At 49.0% G+C, this 26,770-nt stretch overlaps 1 protein-coding gene and 1 non-coding gene across 3 annotated transcripts in view; one reads left to right on the top strand and one right to left on the bottom strand.

The window, feature by feature from the left end:
* The window catches only part of ZNF74 (zinc finger protein 74), a 15,906-nt gene extending 8,950 nt beyond the window's left edge, over nucleotides 1–6,956 (top strand). The window contains exon 5 of one of the 2 annotated variants that reach the window (XM_023190928.1): nucleotides 3,872–6,956. In XM_023190928.1, coding sequence (XP_023046696.1) covers nucleotides 3,872–5,463 — 1,592 coding nt within the window. In that variant the 3' untranslated portion in view covers nucleotides 5,464–6,956. The remainder of the gene's footprint in view (nucleotides 1–3,871) is intronic. The other variant, XM_023190929.2, reaches the window with a different exon arrangement.
* Nucleotides 6,957–19,838: 12,882 nt separating this feature from the next.
* LOC111525497 lies at nucleotides 19,839–19,941 on the bottom strand. The gene has a single exon (XR_002726122.1). It is a non-coding gene; the product is annotated as a U6 spliceosomal RNA (small nuclear RNA).
* Nucleotides 19,942–26,770: the final 6,829 nt, after the last annotated feature.

The following is a 26,770-nucleotide window of genomic DNA, read 5'->3' as shown; positions in this document are numbered from 1 at the left end:
CATCAGGGTCAGGGCCAGCATCAGTGTCAGAGTCAGCATCAGCATCAACGTCAGGGTCAGCATCAGCATCAGCATCAGGGTCAGGGCCAGCATCAGCATCAGCGTCAGGGTCAGGGCCAGCATCAGCATCAGCGTCAGGGTCAGCATCAGCATCAGGGTCAGCATCAGCGTCAGGGTCAGGGCCAGCATCAGGGTCAGGACCAGCATCAGCATCAGGGTCAGCATCAGCATCAACGTCAGGGTCAGCATCAGCATCAGGGCCAGCATCAGTGTCAGAGTCAGCATCAGGGTCAGCATCAGTGTCAGAGTCAGCATCAGAGTCAGCATCAGCATCAGCATCAGGGCCAGCATCAGTGTCAGAGTCAGCATCAGCATCAAGGTCAACATCAGCATCAGGGTCAGGGCCAGCATCAGGGTCAGGGTCAACATCAGTGAGGGCTTCTAGGTTGTGGCCAAGATGGCAGCCCTCCATCTGCCATCTTGGGACCGGGGTGGGTCTTGAGCAGAAGGTGGTCTGTTTTTCTTCTCCAACATTCTTTTTGTAGACTTCTCTTCTGAGTTGGTTGATGAATAAGTGAATTAAATAATTTCAGCTTAATTTATTGGACAGTGACTGCTGAGCGTGTTAGGTGTCTAGAAAGCTTGAGAAACACCTTTCTGTGGGAAAGGCAGCCAATAAGCTGTGGAACACAGAGCACAGGGGTCGGGGAAGGCAGTCCCTTCTCCATACCCGCTCTGCTGCCACACACCACCCAGCCCCAACCTGCAACAGCAGCTGCAGCCCCAGCTTTCTGGTCTTTATTTCTCACCCCAGCCTCTGATGCTTGCTTTGTCCTCTTTGACAAAATTACAGGTTTTAAAAAATTCGTATTTTTGTTTGATTCGTATATGAATACACTGAAAATGAGGCTGAAAGGTTGTTGAAATCCTGCATAATCTTTCCACCCAGAGATAACTGTTCTCTAATAACTGACCACGTCACTGAGTCCTCTGGGCCGTTCCTCTGTGTGCAGATAGACTTTTCTAAAGCTACACGTGGCCGGGTACAGTGGCTCACACCTGTAATCCCAACACTCTGGGAGGCCAAGGCAGGCAAATCACCTGAGGTCAGGAGTTCGAGACGAGCCTGACCAACATAGAGAAACCCCATCTCTACTAAAATTACAAAATTAGCCGGGCATGGTAGCGCATGCCTCTCATCCCAGCTACTCGGGAGGCTGAGGCAAGAGAATTGCTTGAACCCGGGAGGTAACTCCAGATAACAAGAGTGAAACTCCATCTCAAAAAAAAAAAAAAAAAAATTAGCCAGACCTGGTGGTGGGCGCCTGTAATCCCAGCTACTCTGGAGGCTTAGGCAGGAGAATCCCTTGAATCTGGGAGGCAGAGGTTGCAGTGAGCCATGACTGCACCATTGCACTCCAGCCTGGGAGACAGAGCTAAACCCCGTTTCCAAAAAATAAATAAATAAAGCCTTACGCACCCTTGGAAGCACAGCACGCACGCCAGAGTCTGGCTACCATACTGGCCATGGCATAGTGAGCATCCTTACGTGATGTTTACTGATTGCACATTATCCCTTAGATGTATATGCCCTGCTGTGTTGTTGGCCCTGTTGCTGCCAAAACGACTTTTTTCTGGCCTGGGCCTCTTCTCTCTGCTCTGTGCACCTTCCCTAGACTCTCACCTCTCGCTTGGTGTGAGCATGGTCTACACTATAGCAACACCAGCTGAGCTGCAGCCCTGTGTCACTGACCATCTCGTGGGCCTCTGCCTGCATGTCTAAGACCAGACTTGGAACTGGACCTTCCTCCTCCTGTCCCTGTCTTTGCAAAAGCTTCCACCGTCCATCTTTGGCTTGGGTGTTTGCTGTGGTCTCATCCTCTCCCCCATTTCCTCTCTTGCCACCTTCAGTCAACAGCTAGAGCCAGCAGTTTTAGCTCCTCAGTGGCTCTCAGATCTGCTGCTTCTTGTTCATTTTCACAGCCTTGGTACCAGTCTGAAGTTGCCATTTTTCACCTGAATTATTCAGATGGCCTCCCTAACTGGCCTCCCTAATTGCTCACTCCCACCTCCTCACACACCACCAAAGCCACCTTCAAGACAAACCATTATACCAGGCACAGGGGCTCATACATCTAATCCCAGCGCTTTGGGAGGCCAAGGCAGGAGGATCGCTTGAGCCCAGGAGTTGGAGGCTGCATTGAGCCGTGATTGCACCCCTGCACTGCAGCCTGGACAACAGAGCGAGACTCTGTCCCCGCCCCCTGCTTCCCCCGCTCCCCGCCCCCCACCAAGACACCACACGATCAAGTCACCCTCTGTGCAAAAGGCCTTTCTTCCCCGACTGTCCTCTGAGTCAGGCATCTGGTCACCTCAAACCCATCCACCTTGCCAGGGTCACCTCTCAGCCTTCCTGCCTCTGCGTATCTTATCTTCATCTTACCGTCTCACCTCTGAGCCTCTGCACATGCTTTCGCTCTCCACCTGGCTACCTGCCATGTGTGCCATGGCCAGTTCCACTTGCCCTGCCCTTCGGGATGGGTTGGGGCCACGGGCAGCACCACTGTGCAGCTCTGCCCACTGCACTAGATGCCCCTTTTTAAGCCTGGGGAGGACAGAATTAGAAATAAAATCTCCTGCCAGCTCAGAAAACCTTGCTATAGAGATAGAAAAGAAAGAAAGCCTTTTTATCGAATAAGTGTTTAACCAGATGTGGTGTGCAGGAGAGAAAGAAACATCCCCCATTGACAGAGGAGACAGATCCAACCCAGCACACAGGACAACTGTCTTCACCTAAAGGAAGAGTATAGCTTTTTGGGTTTTTATTATTTATTATTATTATTATTATTTTTTTTTTTTTGAGATAGGGTCTCTATTGCCCAGGCTAGGGTGCAGTTGCATGATCATAGCTCGCATCCTCAATCTCCCCAGGCCCAGGTGATCCTCCCACCCCAGCCTCCTGAGTAGCTGGGACTACAGATATGTGCCATCATTCCTGGTTAATTTTGTATTTTTTCTAGTGGGGTCTGTGTTGCGCAGGCTGGTCTTGATCTGGGCTCAAGTGACCCGCCCACCTTGACCTCCCAAAGTGCTGGGATTACAGGCAAGAACCACCGCGCCCAGCCTCTTGTACCTTTTTGACAAGCAGGAAGTTACATCTTGGACTGGACTCTTGGACTAGGGTCATTTCGCTTCTGAAAAGGTTTGCATGCGTCTCAGAGAAAGCATTTGCAATTCCCAGTGTTCTAAAGGGAAGCGCTGGAGTGTGGGAGGCCCTTTTTTCCTTTTGGCACCACAGACAATTTTTAATTCATTTATTAGTCCCAGCTACTCGGGAGGCTGAGGCCGGAGAATGGCGTGAACCAGGGAGGTGGAGCTTGCAGTGAGCTGAGATCACGCCACTGCACTCCAGCCTGGGCGACAGCGAGACTCCGTCTCAAAAAACACAAACACAAAAAAAACTTGTATTTGCCCTGTGTATTACGAACACCTGCCATGGTATTGACAGAGCAGTCGGTCAGCTGACGTGTCTGCGAATAAGTGTAATCCTGATCACCAGCTCCCGAGCTTGCCCCTTTCTCAGCCCCCTTGGTGCTTGTAGCTGCTCCTTCGGGGATTCCCTTGGCCTCTCCACCTTTCCCGGTCTTTGCTCTCTGGTAGTTCCTTGCATTTTCTTCCTTTCCTTTCTTCCTACTCTTGCTTGCACATCTCATCCTGGGCTCTCCCTTCTCTCTGCCTGCGCCTTCCAGCCTTGGCCCTGGTGTCCTCTCCTCTTTTCTGGGCTTATCTGCATCTCCAGGTCAGTTCTCAAATCTGAATTCTAGGCCAGGTTTCCGCTTGCTCACAGAAAATCACTTTCAATATCTTACAGAATGGGAGCTGAAGGCGGTGCCCTCTCAACAACAGGGCATTTGCAAAGAAGAACCGGCCCAGGAGCCCATCATGGAGCGGCCCCTGGGCGGGGCGCAGGCGTGGGGGCGCCAGGCCGGTGCTCTGCAGAGGAGTCAGGCTGCGCCCTGGGCGCCTGCACATGCTATCGTCTGGGACGTCCCTGTAGAGAAATTCCCCCTTAGGTGTCCCCTCTTCGCCCAGCAACGCGTTCCCGAGGGGGGACGCTTGCTGGACACACACAAGAACGTCCAGGCTACTGAGGGCAGAACCAAGGCTCCTGCTAGACTGTGTGCGGGAGAAAACATCTCTACGCCAAGTGAGCCGCACAAGTTCCCCCAGGCCCGCCGGCAGCGCGGGGCGGGCGCTGGGGAAGGCGAGTTCGTGTGCGGCGAATGCGGGAAGGCGTTCCGCCAGAGCTCCTCCCTCACGCTGCACCGGCGCTGGCACAGCCGGGAGAAGGCTTACAAGTGCGATGAGTGCGGCAAGGCCTTCACCTGGAGCACCAACCTACTGGAGCATCGGCGCATCCACACGGGCGAGAAGCCCTTCTTCTGCGGCGAGTGCGGGAAGGCCTTCAGCTGCCACTCGTCCCTCAACGTGCACCAGCGCATCCACACGGGCGAGCGGCCCTACAAGTGCAGCGCCTGCGAGAAGGCCTTCAGCTGCAGCTCACTGCTCAGCATGCACCTGCGGGTGCACACCGGCGAGAAGCCCTACCGGTGCGGCGAGTGCGGCAAGGCCTTCAACCAGCGTACGCACCTCACACGCCACCACCGCATACACACGGGCGAGAAGCCCTACCAGTGCGGATCCTGCGGCAAGGCCTTCACCTGCCACTCCTCCCTCACCGTGCACGAGAAGATCCACAGCGGGGACAAGCCTTTCAAGTGCAGCGACTGTGAGAAGGCCTTCAACAGCCGCTCGCGCCTCACCCTCCACCAGAGGACGCACACGGGCGAGAAGCCCTTCAAGTGCGCTGACTGCGGAAAGGGTTTCAGCTGCCACGCGTACCTGCTCGTGCACAGGCGCATCCACAGCGGCGAGAAGCCCTTCAAGTGCAACGAGTGCGGCAAAGCCTTCAGCTCCCACGCCTACCTCATCGTGCACCGGCGCATCCACACAGGCGAGAAGCCCTTCGACTGCAGCCAGTGTTGGAAGGCCTTCAGCTGCCACTCGTCCCTCATCGTGCACCAGCGCATCCACACGGGTGAGAAGCCCTACAAGTGCGGCGAGTGTGGCAGAGCCTTCAGTCAGAACCACTGTCTCATTAAACATCAGAAAATCCACTCCGGGGAGAAGTCGTTTAAGTGTGAACAATGTGGGGAGATGTTCAACTGGAGCTCGCACCTCACTGAGCACCAGAGGCTGCACAGCCAGGGGAAGCCCTTGGCCATCCAGTTCAACAAACACTTGCTCAGCACGTACTATGTGCCTGGCAGCCTGCTGGGTGCGGGGGATGCTGGGCTGAGGGACGTGGACCCCATCGACGCGCTGGATGTGGCAAAGCTCTTGTGTGTCGTTCCGCCCCGAGCTGGCAGGAATTTCTCCCTGGGAAGCAAACCTCGAAACTAACATGATGTGCTTTGGTGTCAGTAGTCGCTTTCGGAGCTACTCAACGAGGAAAGCACCCTGATCCTCCCTGGCTCCTAGATCCAGACCACCTTCCTCCAGGTGTGGGAGCCTTGCCTTATCACTCCAATCAGGTCTGCATGCCAGGGTGCCTCTTTTAGTTAAAGTCAGTCACCTCCCCAGAAGGGCCACACTCCAGGAGGAAAGTTGAGAGCCATTTGAGGTAGTCCTGTCACCTATTTTCCTTGATGGACCTGGAAGTTGTTGACGAGGGGAAAGATCTTTCTTGCCAATAAAAAGAAGGGATATTGTTGGGTGCCATGGCTCACACCTGTAATCTCAACACTTTGGGAGGCCACGGCAAGGGGATCGCTTGAGCCCAGGAGTCTAGGACCAGCCTGGACAACATGGTGAGACCTCGTCCCTATAAAAAATGCAAAAATTAGACAGACGTGGTGGCATGTCCCTGTGGTCCCAGCTACTCAGGAGGCTGAGGTGGGAGGATGATTTGAGCCTGGGAGGTCAAGGCTGCAGTGAGTCATGATTCACAGCACTGCACTGCAGCCTGGGTGACAAAGCAAGACCCTGTGTGAAATAAAAAGGAGGTATATCAACTGTTGTATCCTCGGACGGACTCCTGACATGGCTTCAATCAGGAGTTTCCTCCACAAACTATTATTTTCATAATAATAATAAAACAAGAATTATGAATAGCATTACTTTCCAGTGAACATTATTATATTGCTAGAGAGGAGAATAATCTTGGGTGGTGGGCATTTGGAAAAAGTGAATTTCCTGGACTTACCTCATGTAAATAGCTCTACTGCAGAGCTGTGTGTTAGTGACAGTGCCGTCAGGGGTGTTCCACAGCTGTCACAGCATGGCCCAGCATCGTTGTAGCCAGATCCTAACATGCCAACATCACCTCTTGCCATTTAGCCCCTGGTGAGAAATTGGGAACTCCCAGGCAGTGCCCAGTGCATCCAGGAAAGATGGGCACGGCATCAAGAGAGGTGTCTGGAGGCTCCCCTTCGCTGATTGGGGCTGGGCAAGGCCACCCTGGCCTGGTGAGGCTGCCCTGCAGGGCTTCTCACTATGTAGCACCAGTCACCAGCCCAGGTCACAGAATAAGCCCCTCCCAGCATCCACTGGAGAGGGGGAGCTGAAGCCCAGGGAGACAGGCTCCATGGTGGTCCCACATGGAGGTGTTGTACAAACCCTGGAAAAGGTGGCTCTCCGTCCCGACACTCTTCAGAGATAGGAAGACAGAGTTAATCTTGAATGAATGTTATTTCTACTCCGTCCTAAGCAAGAATAAGCTGCCCCCTTGGTGATAATACTTTACATTTGTATGGAGTGCTATCATTTATGAAATTCTTTCAGTATGCTTTTTAAATTATGCTGGCAAAATAACCACAGTTCAGAAAATGTGGACTTATGAAAAATGAAATCCCCATAATTCTTAATAAAACTGCATTTTGCACTTTGATACATTAACCTCTGCTTTGTTCATATAGAACTTTGCATTATTTTAAACATAGCATATCTGTAGTTTTTATCTTGTTTCCCCATTTAGCTTTGTAGCAAAACTTTTTTTTCCGAGCATCTAAACTCTCCTTGTTATACTTCTAAACAGAGGCACAGTGTTCTCTCTAGTCTCTTAGATACTCTTTTGTTATTTCCATGGTGCAGTGGTGTGATCACAGCTCACTGAAACCCCAGCCTCCCTGGCTCAGGTGATCCTCCCACCTTAGCCTCCTGAATGGTTGGGACTTTGGGACTGCAGGTGTGCACCACCATGCCCAGCTAAATTTTTCGGGGAGCAGAGGGGTCTCACTGTGTTGCTCAGGCTGGTATTGAACTCCTGGTCTCAAGCGATCCTCCCACCTCAGCCTCTCAAAGTGTTGGGGTTACAGGCATGAGCCACTGCACCCAGCCTATTGATCTTTCTTTTTGAAAAATATTTGAATATATCCTTTGTCCCTCTTTATATTGGAGTCTTGATGTTTTTCTTTTATGTATGTAAAAACTTTTCCCTGATTATAAATTTTATATGTATATTGGAGAAAAATTTTAAAAATTACAAAATCATAATAAAAATGACCCTCAGGTTCCAGCTCAGTGGCTCATGCCTGTACTTCGAGAGGCCAAGGCAAGATCACTTGAGCCCAGGAGTTCAAGACCAGCCTGGGTAACATAGGGAGATCCCATCTCTACAAAAAATACAAAAAAAAAAAAATTAGCTGGGCATGGTGGTGCATGCCTATAGTCACAGCTACTCTGGAGGCTATGGTGGGAGGATCGCTTGAAGCCAGGAGGTCAAGGCTGTAGTGAGTCATAATGGCACCACTGCACTTCAGCCTGGGTGACAGAGCAAACTGTCTCAAAACAAAGACCTTCAGAATCAGTTCATGGATCATTACCTGGAGATAAGTACATTAACATTTAGATACATTGTCTTCCAGTTGTTTTCTATGCATGTATACATATCCTTTTTCATTTAAAAGAAAATTAGGCTGGGTGTGGTGGCTCATGCCTGTAATCCCAGCACTTTGGGAAGCCGAGGTGGGCGGATCACCTGAGGTTAGGAGTTCGAGACCAGCCTGGCCAACATGGTGAAACCCTGTCTCTACTAAAAATACAAAATTAGCCGGGCGTGGTGGCAGGCGCCTCTAATCCCAGCTACTCGGGAGCCTCAGGCCGGAGAATCACTTGAATGCGGGAGGTGGAGGTTGCAGTGAGCCCAGATTGTGCCACTGCACTCCAGCCTGGGCGACAAACAAGAGCAAAACTCCATCTCAGAAAAAAAAGAAAAAAAGGAAAATTAGATTCATATTCTACATATTATTTTTTATCCTTTTCCATTTAACATTTTATGATAAGTATTTTCCATGTTATAAAATATTTTCAGGCATAATTGACCACATCATTTTCTATCTTACAGTTGTATCTCAATTTATCTATTCCCTTACTATTGAACATCAAGATTGTGCCTATAAATAATTATTTAACATAGGCCTCTGTGCCCATCTTTGATCATTTCCTCTGAGTACGTTCTGAGAAATGCAGTTACCTGGTGAAGGTTATGAACACTGAAGCTCATCGCTGTTCCTGGGTGGAATCTGACCTGGTGGGCCTGCTGTGAGCTGTTCCCATTGGCTCTGACATGCCACTGTCACCACTCCCTCGCCAGCATGCGGTCGTTCCTGCCTTGATTTTTATATTTGCCATTTTGAGGCTTTAAGACTGTTATTTGTCCCTGCTTGTTGGCCATTTGTTTTTCTCTTCATATGTGTGGTCTGTTCCTGTCTTTTGTCCACTGTTCTTTTTGGTTTGTTTCACACACACACACACACACACAAACACACATACACATACACACATAAATAGATGCACAAGCACAGACACACACACACGTATATATCCCCTTGGCATGTACATTTTCTGTCTTTATTATAACGTTTTTAAGCACAGAGGTTTTCTTTTTCTTTTCTCTTTTTTTTTTTTTTTTTCTTTTTATGAGGTGGAGTCTTGCTCAGTTGCCCAGGCTGGAGTGCAGTGGTGCGATCTCAGCTCACTTCAAGCTCTGCCTCTTGGATTCACACCATTCTCCTGCCTCAGCCTCCCAAGTAGCTGGGACTACAGGTACCCACCACCACGCCCGGCTAATTTTGTTTGTATTTTTTTAGTAGAGTTGGAGTTTCACGGTGTTAGCCAGGATGGTCTCGATCTCCTGACCTCGTGATCCGCCCTCCTCAGCCTCCCAAAGTGCTGGGATTACAGCCATGAGCCACCGCGCCCAGCCAATGCACAGAGATTTTCTAATTCTGTGTAATAAGGTCTATTAGATTTTGTTTCTTTATACTTTTCATTGGCACTTAGCACCTTAACTCCTTTTTTGATTCTATATATTACATTTAACTTTTAAATTACTCTTGAATTGTATTTCTCACTATTCCTTTAGAATTGTCTATTTTTTTTTTTTTTTTTTTTTTTGAGACGGAATCTCCTTCTGTCACCAGGCTGGAGTGCAGGGTTGCAGTCTCGGCTCACTGCAACCTCTGCCTCCTGGGTAGCTGAGACTACAGGTGCGCACCACCACATCCAGCTAATTTTTGTATTTTTAGTAGAGAGGGGATTTCACCATGTTGGCCAGGATGGTCTCAATCACAAGATCTGCCTACCTTGGCCTCCCAGAATGCTGGGATTACAGGCGTGAGCCACTGCACCCAGCCCTGTAGCTTCTTAATTGACTCTAAGCCCAGAAGTTCAAGGCTGCAGTGAGCTTTTATTACGCCGCTGCACTCCAGCCTAGGTAACAGAGCAAGACCTGTCTTTAAAAACTAATTAATTTTTTTTTAACCAGGTGCAGTGGCTCACACTTGCCTGTAATCCCAGCACTTTGGGAGACTGAGGCGGGCAGATAACAAGGTCGGGAGTTCAAGACCAGCCTGGTCAACATGGTGAAACCCCGTCTCTACTAAAAATACAAAAATTAGCAGGGTGTGGTGGTGCACACCTGTAGTCCCAGCTTCTCAGGAGGCTGAGGCAGGAGAATCGCTTGAACGGGAGGTGGAGGTTGCAGTGAGCCAAGATCGAACCACTGCACTCCATCCTGGGCGACAGAGCTAGACTTCATCTCCAAAAAACAAAAAAACAAAACAAAACAAAAACTAATTTTTTGAAAAGAATTACTTATTATTTTTTTTTCTTTTGAGATGGAGTCTCTCTCTCTTGCCCAGGCTGGAGTGCCGTGGTGCCATCTCAGCTCACTGCAAGCTCCGCCTCCTGGGTTCAAGCGATTCTCCCACCTCAGCCTCCCAAGTAGCTGGGACTACAGGCGTGCACCACCACACCCTGCTAATTTTTGTGTTTTTAGTAGAGATGGGGTTTCACCGTGTTAGCCAGGATGGTCTCAATCTCCTGACCTCGTGATCCACCCACCTTGGCCTCCCAAATTGCTGGGATTGCAGGTGTGAGCCACTGTGCCCGGCCAAGAATTGCTTTTGGGGTGGTTATGGGGCCTACTCAGAGATCCTGTCTGTTTCTTAATAGTATGAGGGCACAACCTCATGGTGATTCCTACCTTTGTGGCTTTCGCAGTCCCACACCACAGCTGGGAGCAGAGGTACCCTTTCACGTGTTGCTCTGCAGCAGCGTTTAAGAGGATTCATGAGAACGGCTGCTGCAGCTCACGCTTATCCCCATCGGCTGCTGCGGCTCACGCTTAGCCCCATGGAGTTATGATGTTGTGTCAGGGTCCGCAAGATCACCTTCAAGCTTGATAATTTGCTAGAAGGGCTCATAGGACTCAGAACAGTTATGGTTTGTTACAACGAAAGGATACAGACTAAAATCAGCAGAGGGAAAAGACCCATGGGTCGAAGTCCAGAGGACCAGGCACAAGCTTCCAAGTGTCCCCTCCCCATGGAGCTGCGTGGGGACACAGTTAATTCTTTCAGCAACAGGGTGTGACAACACAAGCAAAGTGCTGCTAACTAGAGAAGCTCACCCAAGCCGTAGTGTCCAGGGTTTTGATGGAGGGTGGGTTGCACAGGCATGCAGAGTGGGAGCTTAGGGGCGTAAACCAAAAGACTCTTCGGGGCTATCACCCTAGACTTAGTATTTTGCCAGGGAAGCAAGAAGTGATGTTTCCAGTAAGCATTTTGGTCAGGACATAACAGGAGACCATTCTGAACAGCTGGGATTAGTGTTTTAAAAGGAAAGCCATGTGACATGCCTAGATCTATACTCCTAAAAGCAGATGGCTCACCCCATGAGGCATAAATGCTTCTATAGCTGCTGCCTCCCATGCCTCTGTCAGAACAAACATCCTGATCCTCAGGGCTGGAGAAAAACACCCCTGGTGTTCAGTGGCATGGTACATGTGAAAAGTGGCCCTAGGCTGGCATTGAAGGAGCTTGAAAGTCATTACTCCATCCTAACAACAGGTAAAAATCTGAACAAACTGAAAATCAACAACTCCTTAGATCTCTCAGAGAATTGAGGCCACAGGGAACAGTGTCACATCTGAAGTTGAAGATACAGAGAAGAGGATACGGACAGAACCACAAATTCCTGGAGTACAGACCCATGAGCAGGAACCTGCAGAGGAACCAGTGCTGGGGCAAGAAACCTACACTGTCATTATACTTGCTGGAGGCTCAGCGTGGCCAGGTTTGAGATTAAAAACCTCAAGAAGCTGGGTGCAGTGGCGCATGCCTGTAATCCCAGCACTTTGGGAGGTGAAGGCGGGAGGATCACCTGAGGTCAGGAGTTCGAGACCAGCTAGACCAACATGGAGAAACCCTGTCTCTACTAAAAATACAAAATTAGCTGCGCATGGTGGTGCATGCCTGTAATCCCAGCTACTCAGGACGCTGAGGCAGGAGAATCGCTTGAACCCAGGAGGCGGAAGTTGCGGTGAGCCTAGATGGTGCCATTGCACTCCAGCCTGGGCAACAAGAACGAAACTCCATCTCAATAAATAAATAAATAGGAAAATAACCCCAAGGAGGCCGGGTATGGTGGCTCATGCCTGTAATCCCAGCACTTTGGGAGGCCGAGGCTGGGGGATCACTTGAGGTCAGGAGTTCGAGACCAGCCTGGCCAACATGGTGAAACCCCGTCTCTACTAAAAATGTAAAAATTAGCTGGGTGTGGTGGCGCACACCTGTTAGGCAAGCCCACACTTTTGTGATCTTACCTCCATGAGCTCTATCAGGTTTTCCCAATGAAGATTGGAGAAAAATCCCTTCGTGCTTCTAGCAAAAGGAGAAGAGAAGCCATTTTGAAATATACCCATGCCATCTAAGGGTATGGCAAACGACAAAAAGAAAAAGAAACGAAACATACCCAGAGCATTCCACTCTTGACATGGCCGCCCCTCAGTATAAACTCTTTTATCAAACCTTGACCTACTGGAATTTTATCAGTGCCTAGCAACCCGGGGAAAGGAAAATGCCCAACTCCAGCCCTCTCTAACTGTCCTGTCACACTTAAGGTGGAAAAAAACCTGGGAAATCCTTGTGAAGGTCACAGCCCAGGATGCCTAAAAGACAGAGACCTCGTCGTAGGACTGTAGTATCCTTGTCCTCCCACACACCTTATCACCACACCACAAGACACCACATATTCGGCATTCAATTAAAAATTACAAGCTGTACTTAAAGGCAAAGTATAAAATGCCATTTGAAGCAACAATGAATGAGAATTTTCCAAAATTAATTTCAGGTATGAAAGGCATGAAACCACAAATCCAGGAAGCTCAGAGAATGCCAAGAAGGATAAATGCCAAAAAGCCTATACCTACGCATATTTTCAAACTAACAAAAAAAAAAATCAAGATGAAGAAAAAATATTGAAAGAAGCCAAGGAGGAAAAGGCAAAGATAAGACTTGCATTAGACTTCTTCACAGAAACTATCAAAACAAAAAGAGTGGAGTGAAATATTTACAGTTTTGAGAGAAAAAACCCACCGACCTAGAATTCTGAACCCTGTGAGATTATCCTTCAAAAAGGAAGTAGCAATAAATATGTTCTCAGACAAATAAAAATTGAAGAAATTTGTTGTCAGTAGACCAGCCCTGCAAGAAATGTTAAAAGAAGTTCTTCAGAGAAATAATATAATATTTAATAAAATACATGTATGTTATATTTATATATGTATATATACGTGTTTAATAAAATACATATAACAAGTTATATATATATTTATATATGTTATATATATTTAATATAAGCTATACTATAAAAAGAAAATATAGATCAGAAATTCAAATCTACATGAAGAATGGAAGCACAGGAGAGAAAAAATAAGTGTAGCTAAAATTTAAAATTTATATTTTCTTATTCTTAATTGATCTATACAATAAGGCTTAATATACAACCTTATTTTGAACCATATTGTTCAAAATAATAATAGCAACAATGTTTTCAATCATTACAGCTATGTATAAGTGAAATGCAGCAATGATTCAAGGGATAGGAGGGAGAAATTAGAACTGTTTTATTATAAGATACTTGTACTTCTCATGAAGTGGAAAAAAGACGTATCTGACAGTCTGATACAGGACTGTTATCTTAAAAAGAACTTTTTTTTTTTTTTTTGAGACGGAGTCTCGCTCTGTCGCCCAGGCTGGAATGCAGAGGCATGATCTCGGCTCACTGCAACCTCTACCTCCCAGGTTCACGCCATTCTCGTGCCTCAGCCTCCCAAGTAGCTGGGACTACAGGCGCCTGCCACCACACCAGAATAATTTTTTTGTGTTTTTAGTAAAGACAGGGTTTCATCATGTTAGCCAGGATGGTCTTGATCTCTTGACCTCGTGATCCGCCTGCCTCGGCCTCCCAAAGTGCTGGGATTACAGGTGTGAGCCACCATGCCCGGCCAAAAAGGACTCTTAAAACTCAACAATAAGAACATGAATGGCTGGGCACAGTGGCTCGTGCCTGTAATCCCAATATTTTGGGAGGCCAAGGTGGATGGATCACCTGAGGTTAGGAGTTCAAGACCATGGTGAAACCCCATCTCTACTAAAAATACAAAAATTAATCAGGTATGGTGGCACGCACCTGTATTCCCAGCTACTTGGGAGGCTTAGGCAGGAGAATCACCTGCACCCGGGAGGCAGAGGTTCCATCGAGCCAAGATCGTGCCATTGCACTCCAACCTGGGTGACAAAAATGAAACTTTATCTCAAAAAAAAAAAAAAAAAACCAAAAAGGCCTGGTGCAGTGGCTCACACCTGTAATCCCAGTACTTTGGGAGGCTGAGGCAGGTAGATCACGAGGTCAGGAGATCGAGACCATCCTGGCTAACACGGTGAAACCCCGTCTCTACTAAAAAATACAAAAAAAAACTAGCCGGGCGAGGTGGCGGGCGCCTGTAGTCCCAGCTACTCCGGAGGCTGAGGCAGGAGAATGGCGTGAACCCGGGAGGCGGAGCTTGCAGTGAGCTGAGATCCGGCTACTGCCCTCCAGCCTGGGTGACAGAGTGAGACTCTGTCTCAAAAAAGAAAAGAAAAGAAAAGAGAAAAGAGAGGGAAGGAGGGAGGGAGGAAATGAACAACCTGACTTAAAAGTGGGCAAAATATCTGAACAGATACCTCACCAAAAAAGATAAATAGATATGAACATATGGAAAAAATGCTTCACATTTTATGTCATTTAGGGAATTAGAAATTAAAACAATGAGATTCCACAACACGCATATTAGGACGGCCAAAATTCAAAACATTGACAACAGCACTCATTGCCAGTGGGATTATAAAGTGGTGCAGCCACTTTGGAAGACAGTTTGGCAGTTTCTTATAAAACTCAGCATACTCTTACCATGTGACCCAGCAATCACACTCCCTGGTAGTCAAATGAGTTGGAAACTTATGTCCACACAAAAACCTGCACATGGATACTTATAGCACCTTTATTCATAACTGCTGAAACTTGGAAGTTCACAAACCAAGTTGTTGAACTGAACTCTGGTATATCCAGACAATGGAGTATTATTCAATGCTGAAAAGAAATGAGCTATCAACCCACGAAAAGACATGGGGAAACCTTTAGTGCATATTATAATACTAAGTGGAAGAATCAAATACGAAAAGCCTACATACTGGCCAGGCGCGGTGGCTCACACCTGTAATCCCAGCACTTTGGGAGGCTGAGTTAGGCGGATCACGAGGTGAAGAGATAGAGACCATCTGGCCCACATGGTGAAACCCTGTCTCTACTAAAAAAAAAATACAAAATACAAAATTTGGCTGGGCATGGTAGTCCTCTGCCCACCCCCACAGCATACTTGGGCATGACCTCCAGCCTTTTGTTGCCACCCAGGTTCGTGTGCATTCTGCTGGCGCAGTAAATCAACCACTATGACACGGTTTTGCAAAAGAGAAAAGATTTATTCGCAAGGGTACTGAGCAGGGAGGTGGGACAACAGCTCTCAAATCCAAGTGCCCCGAAGATAAGTAACAGCTTCGTTCTGTGCGAGCATGGCTGGAGTTCATGGCATTTCACAGGACACATGTACAGAAAAGGGTAGCATTAGCATGAGCTGAAGGCAGAGTTTTTGGCCCTCCAATGTCAAAAGGCCACGTTTTGGGCACTTGTGCAGGCCCAGTTGAAGGGTTGGTGGTCTCAACCAGTTTGAACTGGACAGGAGCTGACCCAAGTTCCTGAAAAACGACCAAAGAAGCTGTGACCATGGTGGCTTACGCATGTTATCTATGCAGCAGCCAGGGAAGGTTACGTTTCAGCATTCAGCGGCAAGGCTTTCAGCTACAGAGGCCCTTAAGCCTCACAGAAAAAAGAGAGAAAAAACAAATTAAAAACCAAGTGACCCAAAAGCAAAAACCCAAAAGCCCCCTCCTGCCGCAGACAGACCCTTTACTACTGATGCCAATCATTAAAGCAATCTGTCGCGGTTTAGTGCACCGCTGCACTCCAGGCTGGGCAACAGGGTGAGACCACGTCAAAAAGGAAAGGAAAGGATAGGAAAGGGGAAGGGAAGGGGAAGGGGAGGAGGGAGGGAAAGAAAGGAAGAAAATAAAAGAAAGAAAAAAGAAAAGAAAAGAAAATGCACAGTGAGCTAGATTTGGCCTGGAGGCTGTAGCTTGCCAACTCCTACTCTGGATTCATGGATTAGAGTTTAAGGAAGAGATAGAGAAATACGGCAGAAAAACTGGAGTGAGGCCCAACCCCGTGGTGTTCTAGGAGAAAGGCTCTTGACACAGGCATCTGGCAGTTATTTTTCAGGGGAGAACCTACAAATTATAAGGCTGTACAGTTCCCCTTACTACTCAAGTGATTACACTTTTGTTTTATTTTTTTTAGAGACAGGATCTCCCTCTCTCACCCAGGCTGGAGTGTGGTGCCGCAGTCACAGCTCACTGCAGCCTCGAACTTGTGGGCTCAAGTGATCCTGCCTCGGTTTCCTGAGTAGTGGGACTATAGACACACTCCACCATGCCTGGGTAATCGCTTTTAGTTTTTGTAGAGATGAGGTCTCCTTGTGTTGCCCAGACTGGTCTTGAACTCCTCGCCTTAAGTAAACCTGCCACCTTGGCCTCCCAAAGTGCTGGGATTACAGGTGTGAACCACCATGCCCGGCTTCGTGTGGCTACTCCTACAGAGGCCCTCGATGGCCTGGAATGATTGATTCCAGGACTCTGTCTTCTCATCCCAAAACACCAAACCCTACTGATAAGGAAAGGGCCCCTGTTTCAGAACTCCCATGGCCACCCCTCAACGCACAGCCCTGGGATTGGTAACTTTGCAGCCTGGGCTTCCCCGATAATCAGATTTACGGTAAGACCCCAAAGAGGTCCAGGCACTTCTAAAACAAGTTATACGGAGAATCCAGACCCAAGTCCTCAAGATGTGAGCCCACATCACATCCCCCAAAATGGAGCATCCGCGGCCACTCCAGCCTTGCTAGGGACACAGCATACTCCTTGACCCTCGCCACTACAGAGGACAATTGCCTTCACAAATGTCCACTGGTTCCCACTCACTAAGCAAACTTTTATGACCTTAATTGACACTGTTTCCCCGAAGACCCCACTAAATGTAAGGGAGGAACTCCCTCTGTTCCCTGGGGCATAAGATTGAAGGCAAACAAGTCCACCTCACCCTGATCACTGGTGCAATAGCTTTGCAGAATATTCCAGTGGTCTCAGTTATTTCTGCTCTTGAATTCCATCACTGGGATGGATGCTCCAATTGAAATAAAACCCACACTTTGTCCCTTACTGTTGGTCTTGGCAGACAAGACCCTGAAGACCTGCCCAAGCCATTAAAATCATTAATATGACCCAAAATACATTAAAACAGGGACTTCAAAGATTGAGAGAAGGGGTGACTATCCCCTCTGTTTCTCCATTTAACAGCCTGATTTGACGTGTTCTTCCAATGGAAAAGAACAAATGGCATCTCACGGTGGATGCTGAAACCTTAACCCAGGGGGCCGTGGAGGCCCAGCCCCAGCAGGCTGAAAGGATGGAGCCCATTCAGTCTTTTGCTGTCCAATATTTTGCTATTTTTGCTTCCTTGCAGTGTTCCACAGCACCTAATTCAACAGCCTCTCAGCCTCTACTCCCATTCTATTTACTGTGGTAAAATATATAACAAAATTTACCAATTTAACCTTTTTCTTTTTCTTTTTTCTTTTCTTTTTTTTTTTTTTTGAGACATGATCTCACTCTCTCACGCAGGCTGGAGTACAGTGGTGCCCTCGCAGGTCACCTCAGCCTCAACCTCCTGGGCTCAAGGGATCCTCCCACCTCGGCCTCCTGCGTAATTAGGATTACAGGCTTAAGCCACAGTGCCCGGCCTATTTTAATAATTTTTTAAATTTAAATTTTATTTATTTTTTAAAATTTTACTTTAAGTTCTGAGATTCATGTGCAGAACGTGCAGGTTTCTTACACAGGTATACACATGCCACAGTGGTTTGCTGCACTTGTCAACCCGTCATCTAGGTTTTGTGCCCTGCATGCCTTAGGCACTTCTCCTCATGCTGTCCCTCCCCTTGCCCCCACACCTAGCCAGGCCCTGGTGTGTGATCTTCCCCTCCCTGTGTCCATGTGTTCTCTTGTTCAGCTCCCACTTATGAGAACATGCGGTGTTTGGTTTTCTGTTCCTGTGTTAGTTTGCTGAAAATGATGACTTCCAGCTTCATCCATGTCCCTGCAAAAGGCATGAGCTCATTCTTTTTTATGGCTGCTTAGTATTCCATGGTGTATATATGCCACATTTTCTTTATCCAGTCTATCATTGATGGACATTTGGATTGGTTCCAAGTCTTTGCTATTGTAAATAGTGCTGCAATCAACATACATGTGCATGTGTCTTTACAGTAGAACGATTTATAATGGTTTGGGTATATACCCAGTAATGGGACTGCTGGGTCAAATGGTATTTCTGGTTCTAGATCCTTGAGGAATCGCCACAATGTCTTCCACAACGGCTGAACTAATTTACACTCCCACCAACAGTGTCAGTGTTCCTATTTCTCCACAGCCTCGCCAGCATGTTGTTTTCTGACTTTTTAATAATCGCCATTCTGTTTTTGTTTTGTTTTGTTTTTTGTTTTTGAGACGGAGTCTCGCTCTGTCACTCAGGCTGGAGTGCAGTGGCGCCATCTCGGCTCTCTGCAAGCTCTGCCTCCCAGGTTCACGCCATTCTCCTGCCTCAGCCTCCTGAGTAGCTGGGACTACAAGCGCCTGCCACATGCCTGGCTAATTTTTTGTATTTTTAGTAGAGACAGGGTTTCACCATGTTAACCAGGATGGTCTCGATCTTCTGACCTCATGATCCACCCACCTCGGCCTCCCAAAGTGCTGGGATTACAGGCATGAGCCACCGCGCCCAGCCCCTAATAATCACCATTCTAACTGGAATGAGATGGTATCTCATTGTGGTTTTGATTTGCATTTCTCTAATGACCAGTGATGATGAGCTTTTTTTCATATGTTTGTTGGCCACATAAATGTCTTCTTTTGAGAAGTGTCTATTCATATCCTTTACCCACTTTTTGATGGGGTTGCTTTTTCTTGTAGATTTGTTTAAGTTCCTCGTAGATTCTGGATATGAGCCCTTTGTCAGATGGGTAGCTTGCAAAAGTTTTCTCCCATTCTGTAGGTTGCCTGTTCACTCTGAGGATAGTTTTGTTTGCTGTGCAGAAGCTCTTTAGTTTGATTAGATTCCATGTGTCAATTTTGGCTTTTGTTGCCATTGCTTTTGGCGTTTTGTCATGAAGTCTTTGCCCATGCCGATGTCCTGAATGGTATTACCTAAGTTTTCTTCTAGGGTTTTTATGGTTTTTGGGTTTTACATTTAAGTCTTTAATCCATTTTGAGTTAATTTTTGTATAAGGTATAAGGAAGGGGTCCAGTTTCTGTTTTCTGCATGTGGCTAGCCAGTTTTCCCAGCAGCATTATTAAATAAGGAATCCTTTTCCATTTCTTATTTTTGTCAGGTTTGTCAAAGATCAGATGATTGTAGATGTGTGATGTTATTTCTGAGGCTCCTGTTCTGTTCCATTGGTCTATATATCTGTTTAAAAATATGGAACGCTTTGGTCGGGCGTGGTGGCTCACACCTGTAATCTCATCACTTTGGGAGGTCGAGGTGGGCGGATCACGAGGTCAGGAGATCGAGACCACCATGAAACCCCATCTCTACTAAAAATACAAAAAATTAGCCAGGTTTGGTGGCGGGCACCTGTAGTCCCAGCTACTCGGGAGGCTGAGGCAGGAGAATGGGGTGAACCCGGGAGACAGAGCTTGCAGTGAGCCAAGATCGCGCCACTGCACTCCAACCTGGGCAACAGAGCAAGACTCCAACTCAAAAAATAAAATAAAAAAATAAAATAAAATAAAAATATGGAACACTTCACAAATTCACGTGTCATCCTTGGGCAGGGGCCATGTGAATCTTCTATTGTTCTGATTTTAGTATATGTGTTGCCGAAGCGAGCACTAATTTAATCATTTTTCAGTGTACAGTTTAGTGACATTAAGTACATTCACAAGATCTAGAAATAAGATCTATTTCTAGAATCTTTTCATCATCCGAAACTGAAACTCTGCACCCATTAAACACTAATTCCCATCCCTCCCAGCCCCTGGTAACCACAGTTCCACCTTCTGTTTCTACGAATTTTTTTTTCTTTTTTCTTTTTTCTTTTTTTGAGATGCAGTCCAGCTCTGTCGCCCAGGCTGGAGTGCAGTGGTGCGATCTCAGCTCGCTGCAACCTCTGCCTCCCGGGTTCAAGTGATTCTCCTGCCTCAGCCTCCCGAGTAGCTGGGACTACAGGCGCATACCACCATGCCCTGCTAAATTTTTGTTGTTGTTGTTGTTCATTTGTTTTCTTTTTTTTTTTTTTTTGAGACAGAGTCTTGCTCTGTCACCCAGGCTGGAGTACAGTGGCACGATCTCAGCTCACTGCAAGCTCCACCTCCTGGTTTATGCCATTCTCCTGCCTCAGCCTCCGGAGTAGCTGAGACTACAGGCACCCGCCACCTCGCCCGGCTAGTTTTTTGTATTTTTAGTAGAGACAGGGTTTCACCGTGTTAGCCAGGATGGTCTCAATCTCCTGAGCTCATGATCCGCCTGCTTCAGCCTCCCAAAGTGCTGGGATTACAGGCTTGAGCCATCGCACCCGGCCTGTTCATTTGTTTTCTTTGAGATAAAGTTTTGCTAGCCACCCAGGCTGGAGTGCAGTGCCAAGGCAGTGGCGCAGTCTCAGTTCACTGCAACCTCTGTCTCACGGGTCCAAGTGATTCTCCTCTCTCAGCCTCACAAGTAGCTGGGATTACAGGCACGCATGACCACGTCCAGCTAATTTTTGTATCTTTAGTAAATTTTGTATTTTTCGTACTTTTGTATTTTTAGTAGCATGTTGGCCAAGCTGGTCTCGAACTCCTGACCTCAGGAGTGATCCACTCACCTTAGCCTCCCAAAGTCCTGGGATAACAGACGTTAGTCACCAGGCCCTGCCTCTCTCTACAAATTTGACTCCTCTAGATACTTCACATATATGGAACTGCACAGTATTTGTCGCTGACTTCTGGCTTTCCTCACCTGGCTATGCCTATTTTGGGGAATAATCTGGGCCTGGGACACCAAATCCCTGTAGCAGGCCCCACTGCGCTGCACAATCAGAACTGCGCGGAAGTTCCCCCAGACTGTTACCCACACTTGTTTAAGCTCTTCAAAGATGCTACCGGCCGGGCGTGGTGGCTCATGCCTGTAATCCCAGCACTTCGGTGGGCAGAGGTGGTCGGATCACTTGAAGTCAGGAGTTCAAGACTAGTCTGGCCAACATGGTGAAACTCCATCTCTACTAAAAATACAAAAATTAATCAGGCGTGGTGGTGTGCGCCAGTAATTCCAGCTACTCAGGAGGCTAAGGCAGGAGACTCGCTTGATTCCGGGAGGCAGAGGTTGCGGTAAGCCGAGATTGTACCACTGCACTCCAGCCTGGGCGATAGGGTGATACTCCGTCTCAAAACAAAACAAAAAAAGTGGTACCGGCCCGGTGCGGTGGCTCACACCTGTAATCTCAGCACTTTGGGAGGCTGAGATGGGAGGATGTGTTGGGCCGGTGGGGATGGAGGCTGCAGTAAGCGGTTGTTGAGTGACTGCGTCCAGCCTGGGCCACGGAGTATGGCCGTGCCTCAAAAAGAAAAAAAAAAAGCAGCAGCTACCCATCCAGCCACCAGATGGCAGCACGATTCCATGTCCCCCTCGCCGCCAGCTGCCTGGTGCCGAATGCAGTCCTAACGGCGGTTCTGAGCTCCAGGGACCCGCGCCGCGCGTGCCTGAGGTCCCAGCTGCTCAGGAGGATGAGGCAGGAGAATCGCGTGACGGGGAGTTCTGTGCTGTAGTGCCCTGTGCCGATCCAGGTCCGCACTGAGGCCGGCATCGGTATGGTGGCCTCTGCCACCAGGCCGCCTAGGGAAGAGCGAGGCAGCCCCGGTGGAAAACGGAGCGCGTCAGTAGTGGCATGGCGCCTAGGAATAGCCTCTGCGCTCCAGCCAGGTCGACCTGCCGAGACTTCGCCTCTAAAACCAGCAAACGCCGGGAGGCTGAGGGACGAGGATCGCTGGAGCCCAGGAGGTGGAGGTTGCAGTGAGTAGCTGGGATTACAGGCAGGCGCCACCACGGCCGGGTAATTTTTGTATTATTAGTAGAGACGGGGTTTCACCATGTTGGCCAGGCTGGTCTTGAACTCGCAGCCTCAAGTGATCCACCCTCCTTGGCCTCCCAAAGTGCTAGGATTACAGGCTTGAGCCACTGCGCCCGGCCAAATAAGTAATTTAAACAACTTGTTTTTTATTTCAGAAAAAAATAAACTCATAAGGGAGGCCCCCCTGACACACACACAGGAAGCAGCAGTGTAAATGGAATGTCCACTGCTGAGGCTCTCCAATGAGTGTCACGTGTGCACATTTTGCCCCTCACAATGCATGTCAGACTATTAATAGGAAGCGCCGTTGGAATACCTCCTGTGGGGTGTATGCAGCAGGCAGCTTTGGAATCGCTGTATCCCCAGTGTGATACCAGGACAACCACTGTCCAACCACAGTCCTGTGGTTCTAGGACTCCCTAACAGATGTCTCGAGGTCCATTATTGGGCGAAGGTCACTGCAAACTCAGGGGGACCCGGAAGCTCACCCCAACCAGCTTCTTTACCAGGTGAGTGACCTCAGCCCTGCAGCTGGACTCATCCAGACGATGACCTCACCCGAAGATGGATGACCCCTGACCACTGTCCACACAACTGAGCTGGCCCCAGGTCGACTCCTCCACATCCTGCTTCCTACTGTAACCCTGTCAAAGGCCTTCCTCCCATCTTCCCACTCCTCCTCTTCCTCCCTGGCAGCCCAACCAGGGCAGATTCACTAGCTGGTTTTCAACTCTTGCAGGCTGCCCTCCTAACCCTAGCCCTGACCTCTGCCCTCCTAACCCAGCCCTGACCCCACCACCTCTCAGGAGGCTTTGCCAATCATCTGCATGTTAGCTCCACCCAAGGAACAGGCCTATTTTCTTTTCTTTTTTTTTTTTTGAAAGGGGGAGTCCCTTCCCAGGGTGGGGTGCAGGGGGGCAATCTCGGCTCACTGCAAGCTCCCCCTCCCGGGTTCATGCCATTCTCCTGCCTCAGCCTCCTGAGTAACTGGGAATACAGGCGCCAGCCACCACGCTCAGCTTTTTTTTTTTTTTTTTGGTATTTTTAGTAGAGACGGAGTTTCACTGTGTTAGCCAGGATGGTCTCGATCTCCTGACCTTGTGATCCACCCGTCTTGGCCTCCCAAAGTGCTGGGATTACAGGCGTGAGCCACCGCGCCCAGCTACAGGCCTATTTTCAAGCATACTAACTGTTGGGTGTATTGCTTACCTGTGCATATGACAGCCAATCCAACCCACCTAAATGAAGCCTTTATGACAGCACAACTCCATCCATGTATGTGGCTGACCACATCTCCAAACCATCTTCCCACTGGGGACAAATTCTAGGATTTTTTAGAGACAGGTTCTCACTCTGTTGCCCAGGCTGGAGTACAGTGGTGCGCCTCAAACTCCTGGGATCAAGGGATCCTCCCACCTCAACCTCCGGAGTAGCTCGGACTGCAGGTGCACACCACCACCATGCGTGGCTAAATTATTTATTTATCTATTTGTTTTTTAGAGATGGGGGTTGCTGTGTTGTCCAGGCTGGTTTTGAACTCCTATCCTCAAGTGATCCTCCCTCCTCCGCCTCCCAAAGCACTGGGATTATAGGTGTGAGCCACCAATCTCAGCCAAAATTTTTAACTAAACTCAACTAAACAAATGAACAAACAGAAAAGACTCTCAAACCACACACTGTCCTCTCTCACCCGACAGAGACAAGATGTCTATAAACCACCAATCTGTTTAAAGAGATCACCAAATGGTCAGACCATGAAACTGAAAGAATCAAAATAAAATTGTCACTATGCTACCAACGGACAAAAGCCGGGAGCACACGACCAGGGGTCACACTCACTGAAGGTCCCCCACCCTGATTGTCAGTCAGGGGCGGCTTGTGGGTCTCAGAGAGGGCTCACCACCTGGTTGCAGTCATTGGAGATGGAAAGGTAAGTCCAACCGGTGCCACATCAAGGCACAACGACCGTTGGGGGAATGTACCAGACACTTAAGGAGATGACTTTATTCAGGCTACTGCTATGGGAAGAAAGTTCACTGATGAGGAAGGAGCGGCCCGATAAATAAGAGACTCATGCTGAAGGCTGGAGGCGGAGTCTTGGAATGGACAAGAGCAAAGTGCTTCTTCTGGGCTCACTATTTCTCAGAACACAAAGGAAGGGGTAATTTCTCAGCAAGCACCATTTCCCTGGAGCCCAGGGCTGAGATGAATTTCAGTACTGCCAGCAGCCTCTGTGTTCTGGTGTGTGGAGGAGTTTGCATGTTCCCAGTGTGTGTTCCCATTGTGTCTTGGTGTTTCTGTGTGCCTGGTGGCATGTTTGTGTGTGTATTTGCAGGGTGAAAGACCACAGATACAAGCCGAACTCCTGTGCTCAAGTGTGCCTCCTGCCTTGGCTTTCGAGTGTGGGGATGACAGGCGTGAGCCACCACTCCAGGCCTCATGATCTGTTTCTAGCGCAGTGAGTGCATTTTAGGGTGGGTGCCCGCCTCCATGCCTAGTAGGGCGTGGATGCTGTGTATGCTGTCTGTCCATAGGACGGGTACACTTCTGTGTGTCGGCTGACGTGTGTGTCTTAGTATTTAGTCACCTCTGGCAGCACATGTGCGTGTTGCAGGTTGTGTAAGTTGCTGTTTCTACGTGTCTGGCGGAAGGTGTCTGTGGTTGCAGAGTGAGGGTCTCTTGGAGTTTCTGTGTGTCAGAGGGTGTGTGTGTGTGTGTGTGTGCGTTTTGCAGGATGAGGTGTGTTCTGTGAGTGTGGTGTGGTGGGTGCAGGGTGCATGTCTGTGTCTACATTTTCGTTTTTTTTGTTTTGTTTTGAGACGGAGTCTCAGTCTGTCGCCCAGGCTAGAGCGCAGTGATGCGATCTCCACTCACTGAAAACTCTGCCTCCTGGATTCAAGCAATTCTCCCACCTCAGCCTCCCAAGTAGCTGAGATTACAGGTGTGTGCCACCACGCCCAGCTAATTTTTTGTATTTTTAGTAGAGACAGGGTCTCACCATGTTGGCCAGGCTGGTCTCAAACTCCTGACCTCAAGCGATCTGCCTGCCTCGGACTCCCAAAGTGCTGGGATGACAGGCGTGAGCCACTGCGCCCGGCCTGTCTGCCTTTCTGTCTGGTGGTGAGCTATGTGCTGCAGGTGGTGTGTTGGCAAGTGTGTTTAATGTATTTCTGTCATGTTTCTGCGTATCTGGTGGAAGATGTATGTGTGCAGGATGAGTATGTATTTTGTATGTTATATACATGCTTCTGACTTTGGTGAAGTGTGTATGTTGCAGGGTTGTCTCTCTCGTGGTTTCTTTGTGGCCTATGGTGTGTGTGCTGCAATGAGTCTCTGTCTCGGTGTTTCTGTGTCTGGTGATACACGTTGTATGCTGCAGAATGAGTCTTTTTTTCCATTTGTATGTGTGTGTTGTGGGGTAAGTGTCCTCCATAGTAGTGTGGGCTGGCTGTGTGTGTGTTGCAGCGCGTCTATCTCTGTGGGCGGTGGATTGTATGTGTGTGTTGGAGAGTGAGTGTTTTGGTCTAGCGGAGTGTCGTGTACGTGTGTTGGCAGGTGAGTGGCTGTGTTCCTCTGGGCCCAGTGCTGTGTGGGTGTGTGTTGCAGTGTGTGTGCTGTCTCTGTGTTTCTGGGGTTCTGCTGGCTTTGTGTGTGCATGTCTACATTTCGGGCTGTGTGTCTGTGTTGGTGTTTCTGAGTCTAGAGGAGTGTGTGTGTGGCACAGGGTTAGTGTCTGCAGGCCTCTGTGTGCCGTGGGCTGCGTCTGCTTGAAACCAGGCTGGGCCTGGTCCCCACATTCCTCCCACTCCTTTGTGCTCTGTGCTACAAAAAATATTTGCGTTTTCCACGACTCATAATTTTTCCTCCTCAATCGCTACCAGATGTGGGTCCTGTGGTCCCCATCCCCATGGCAACGGAGGTTCCAGCAGCCGCGGTTCCCTTTTGTGGCGCCTGCCCTGGGAGCTGGCACTGCTGTGAGCCCCGAGGGGGTGGGGAGAGGCCGGTGGTGGGAGGCAGGAGGCTGGAGGGGTCCCAGCAGCCACTGGGACCCTCCTGGGGGCAGGGGATGGCTGGTGGTGGGTAGAGAGGGGTCCCCTGTTTTGTGAGGCACCCACAGGTAGAGTCTTCAACACCTAGGGGGGTTCCCAGGGAAAGGCAAGGAGAGGTCCCCAGAAAGGCCTGGTCACTGGGACATCCCTGTTCTCTCCAAATCGTGCTGGTCCAGGCTGGGGGAGGAGGAATAGCAAGAGCTGAGGGCTTGGGGGTTCAGGGAACAGCGGTGTGGCATCTTGATGGTTCTGGGGGGTAGGCACCGCCTAGGCAAGAATGTGGTCTGAGCCCCTGCACTGCCCACCCCTCACCCACACACAGGCACTGCCCTGCCCACGCCGAGCCCGGCTGGGCATCTGCCTTCTTGGCCTCAACCCCAGCAGCCCGCATGGCGCTGTGCCCGAACAGAGCAGAGGCTTTCCAGCCACAGGGCTATGGCTGGGAGGGTGCCCAGCTGGCTCCAGGGAAGCAGTGTGGCCCAGAGGTAGGGATCCCACATTCCACGTGCTGCCTGACTGTGTCCTGCCAGCTGCTCTGGACGGCCGACCCAGGGCAGGACGCAGCCTC

Source organism: Piliocolobus tephrosceles, chromosome 19, assembly GCF_002776525.5.
Source record: "Piliocolobus tephrosceles isolate RC106 chromosome 19, ASM277652v3, whole genome shotgun sequence".
Classification (NCBI taxonomy): Eukaryota; Metazoa; Chordata; class Mammalia; order Primates; family Cercopithecidae; genus Piliocolobus; species Piliocolobus tephrosceles.
The sequence above is the reverse complement of the archived record's forward strand: the minus strand, read 5'-3'. Positions and strand labels throughout refer to the sequence as shown.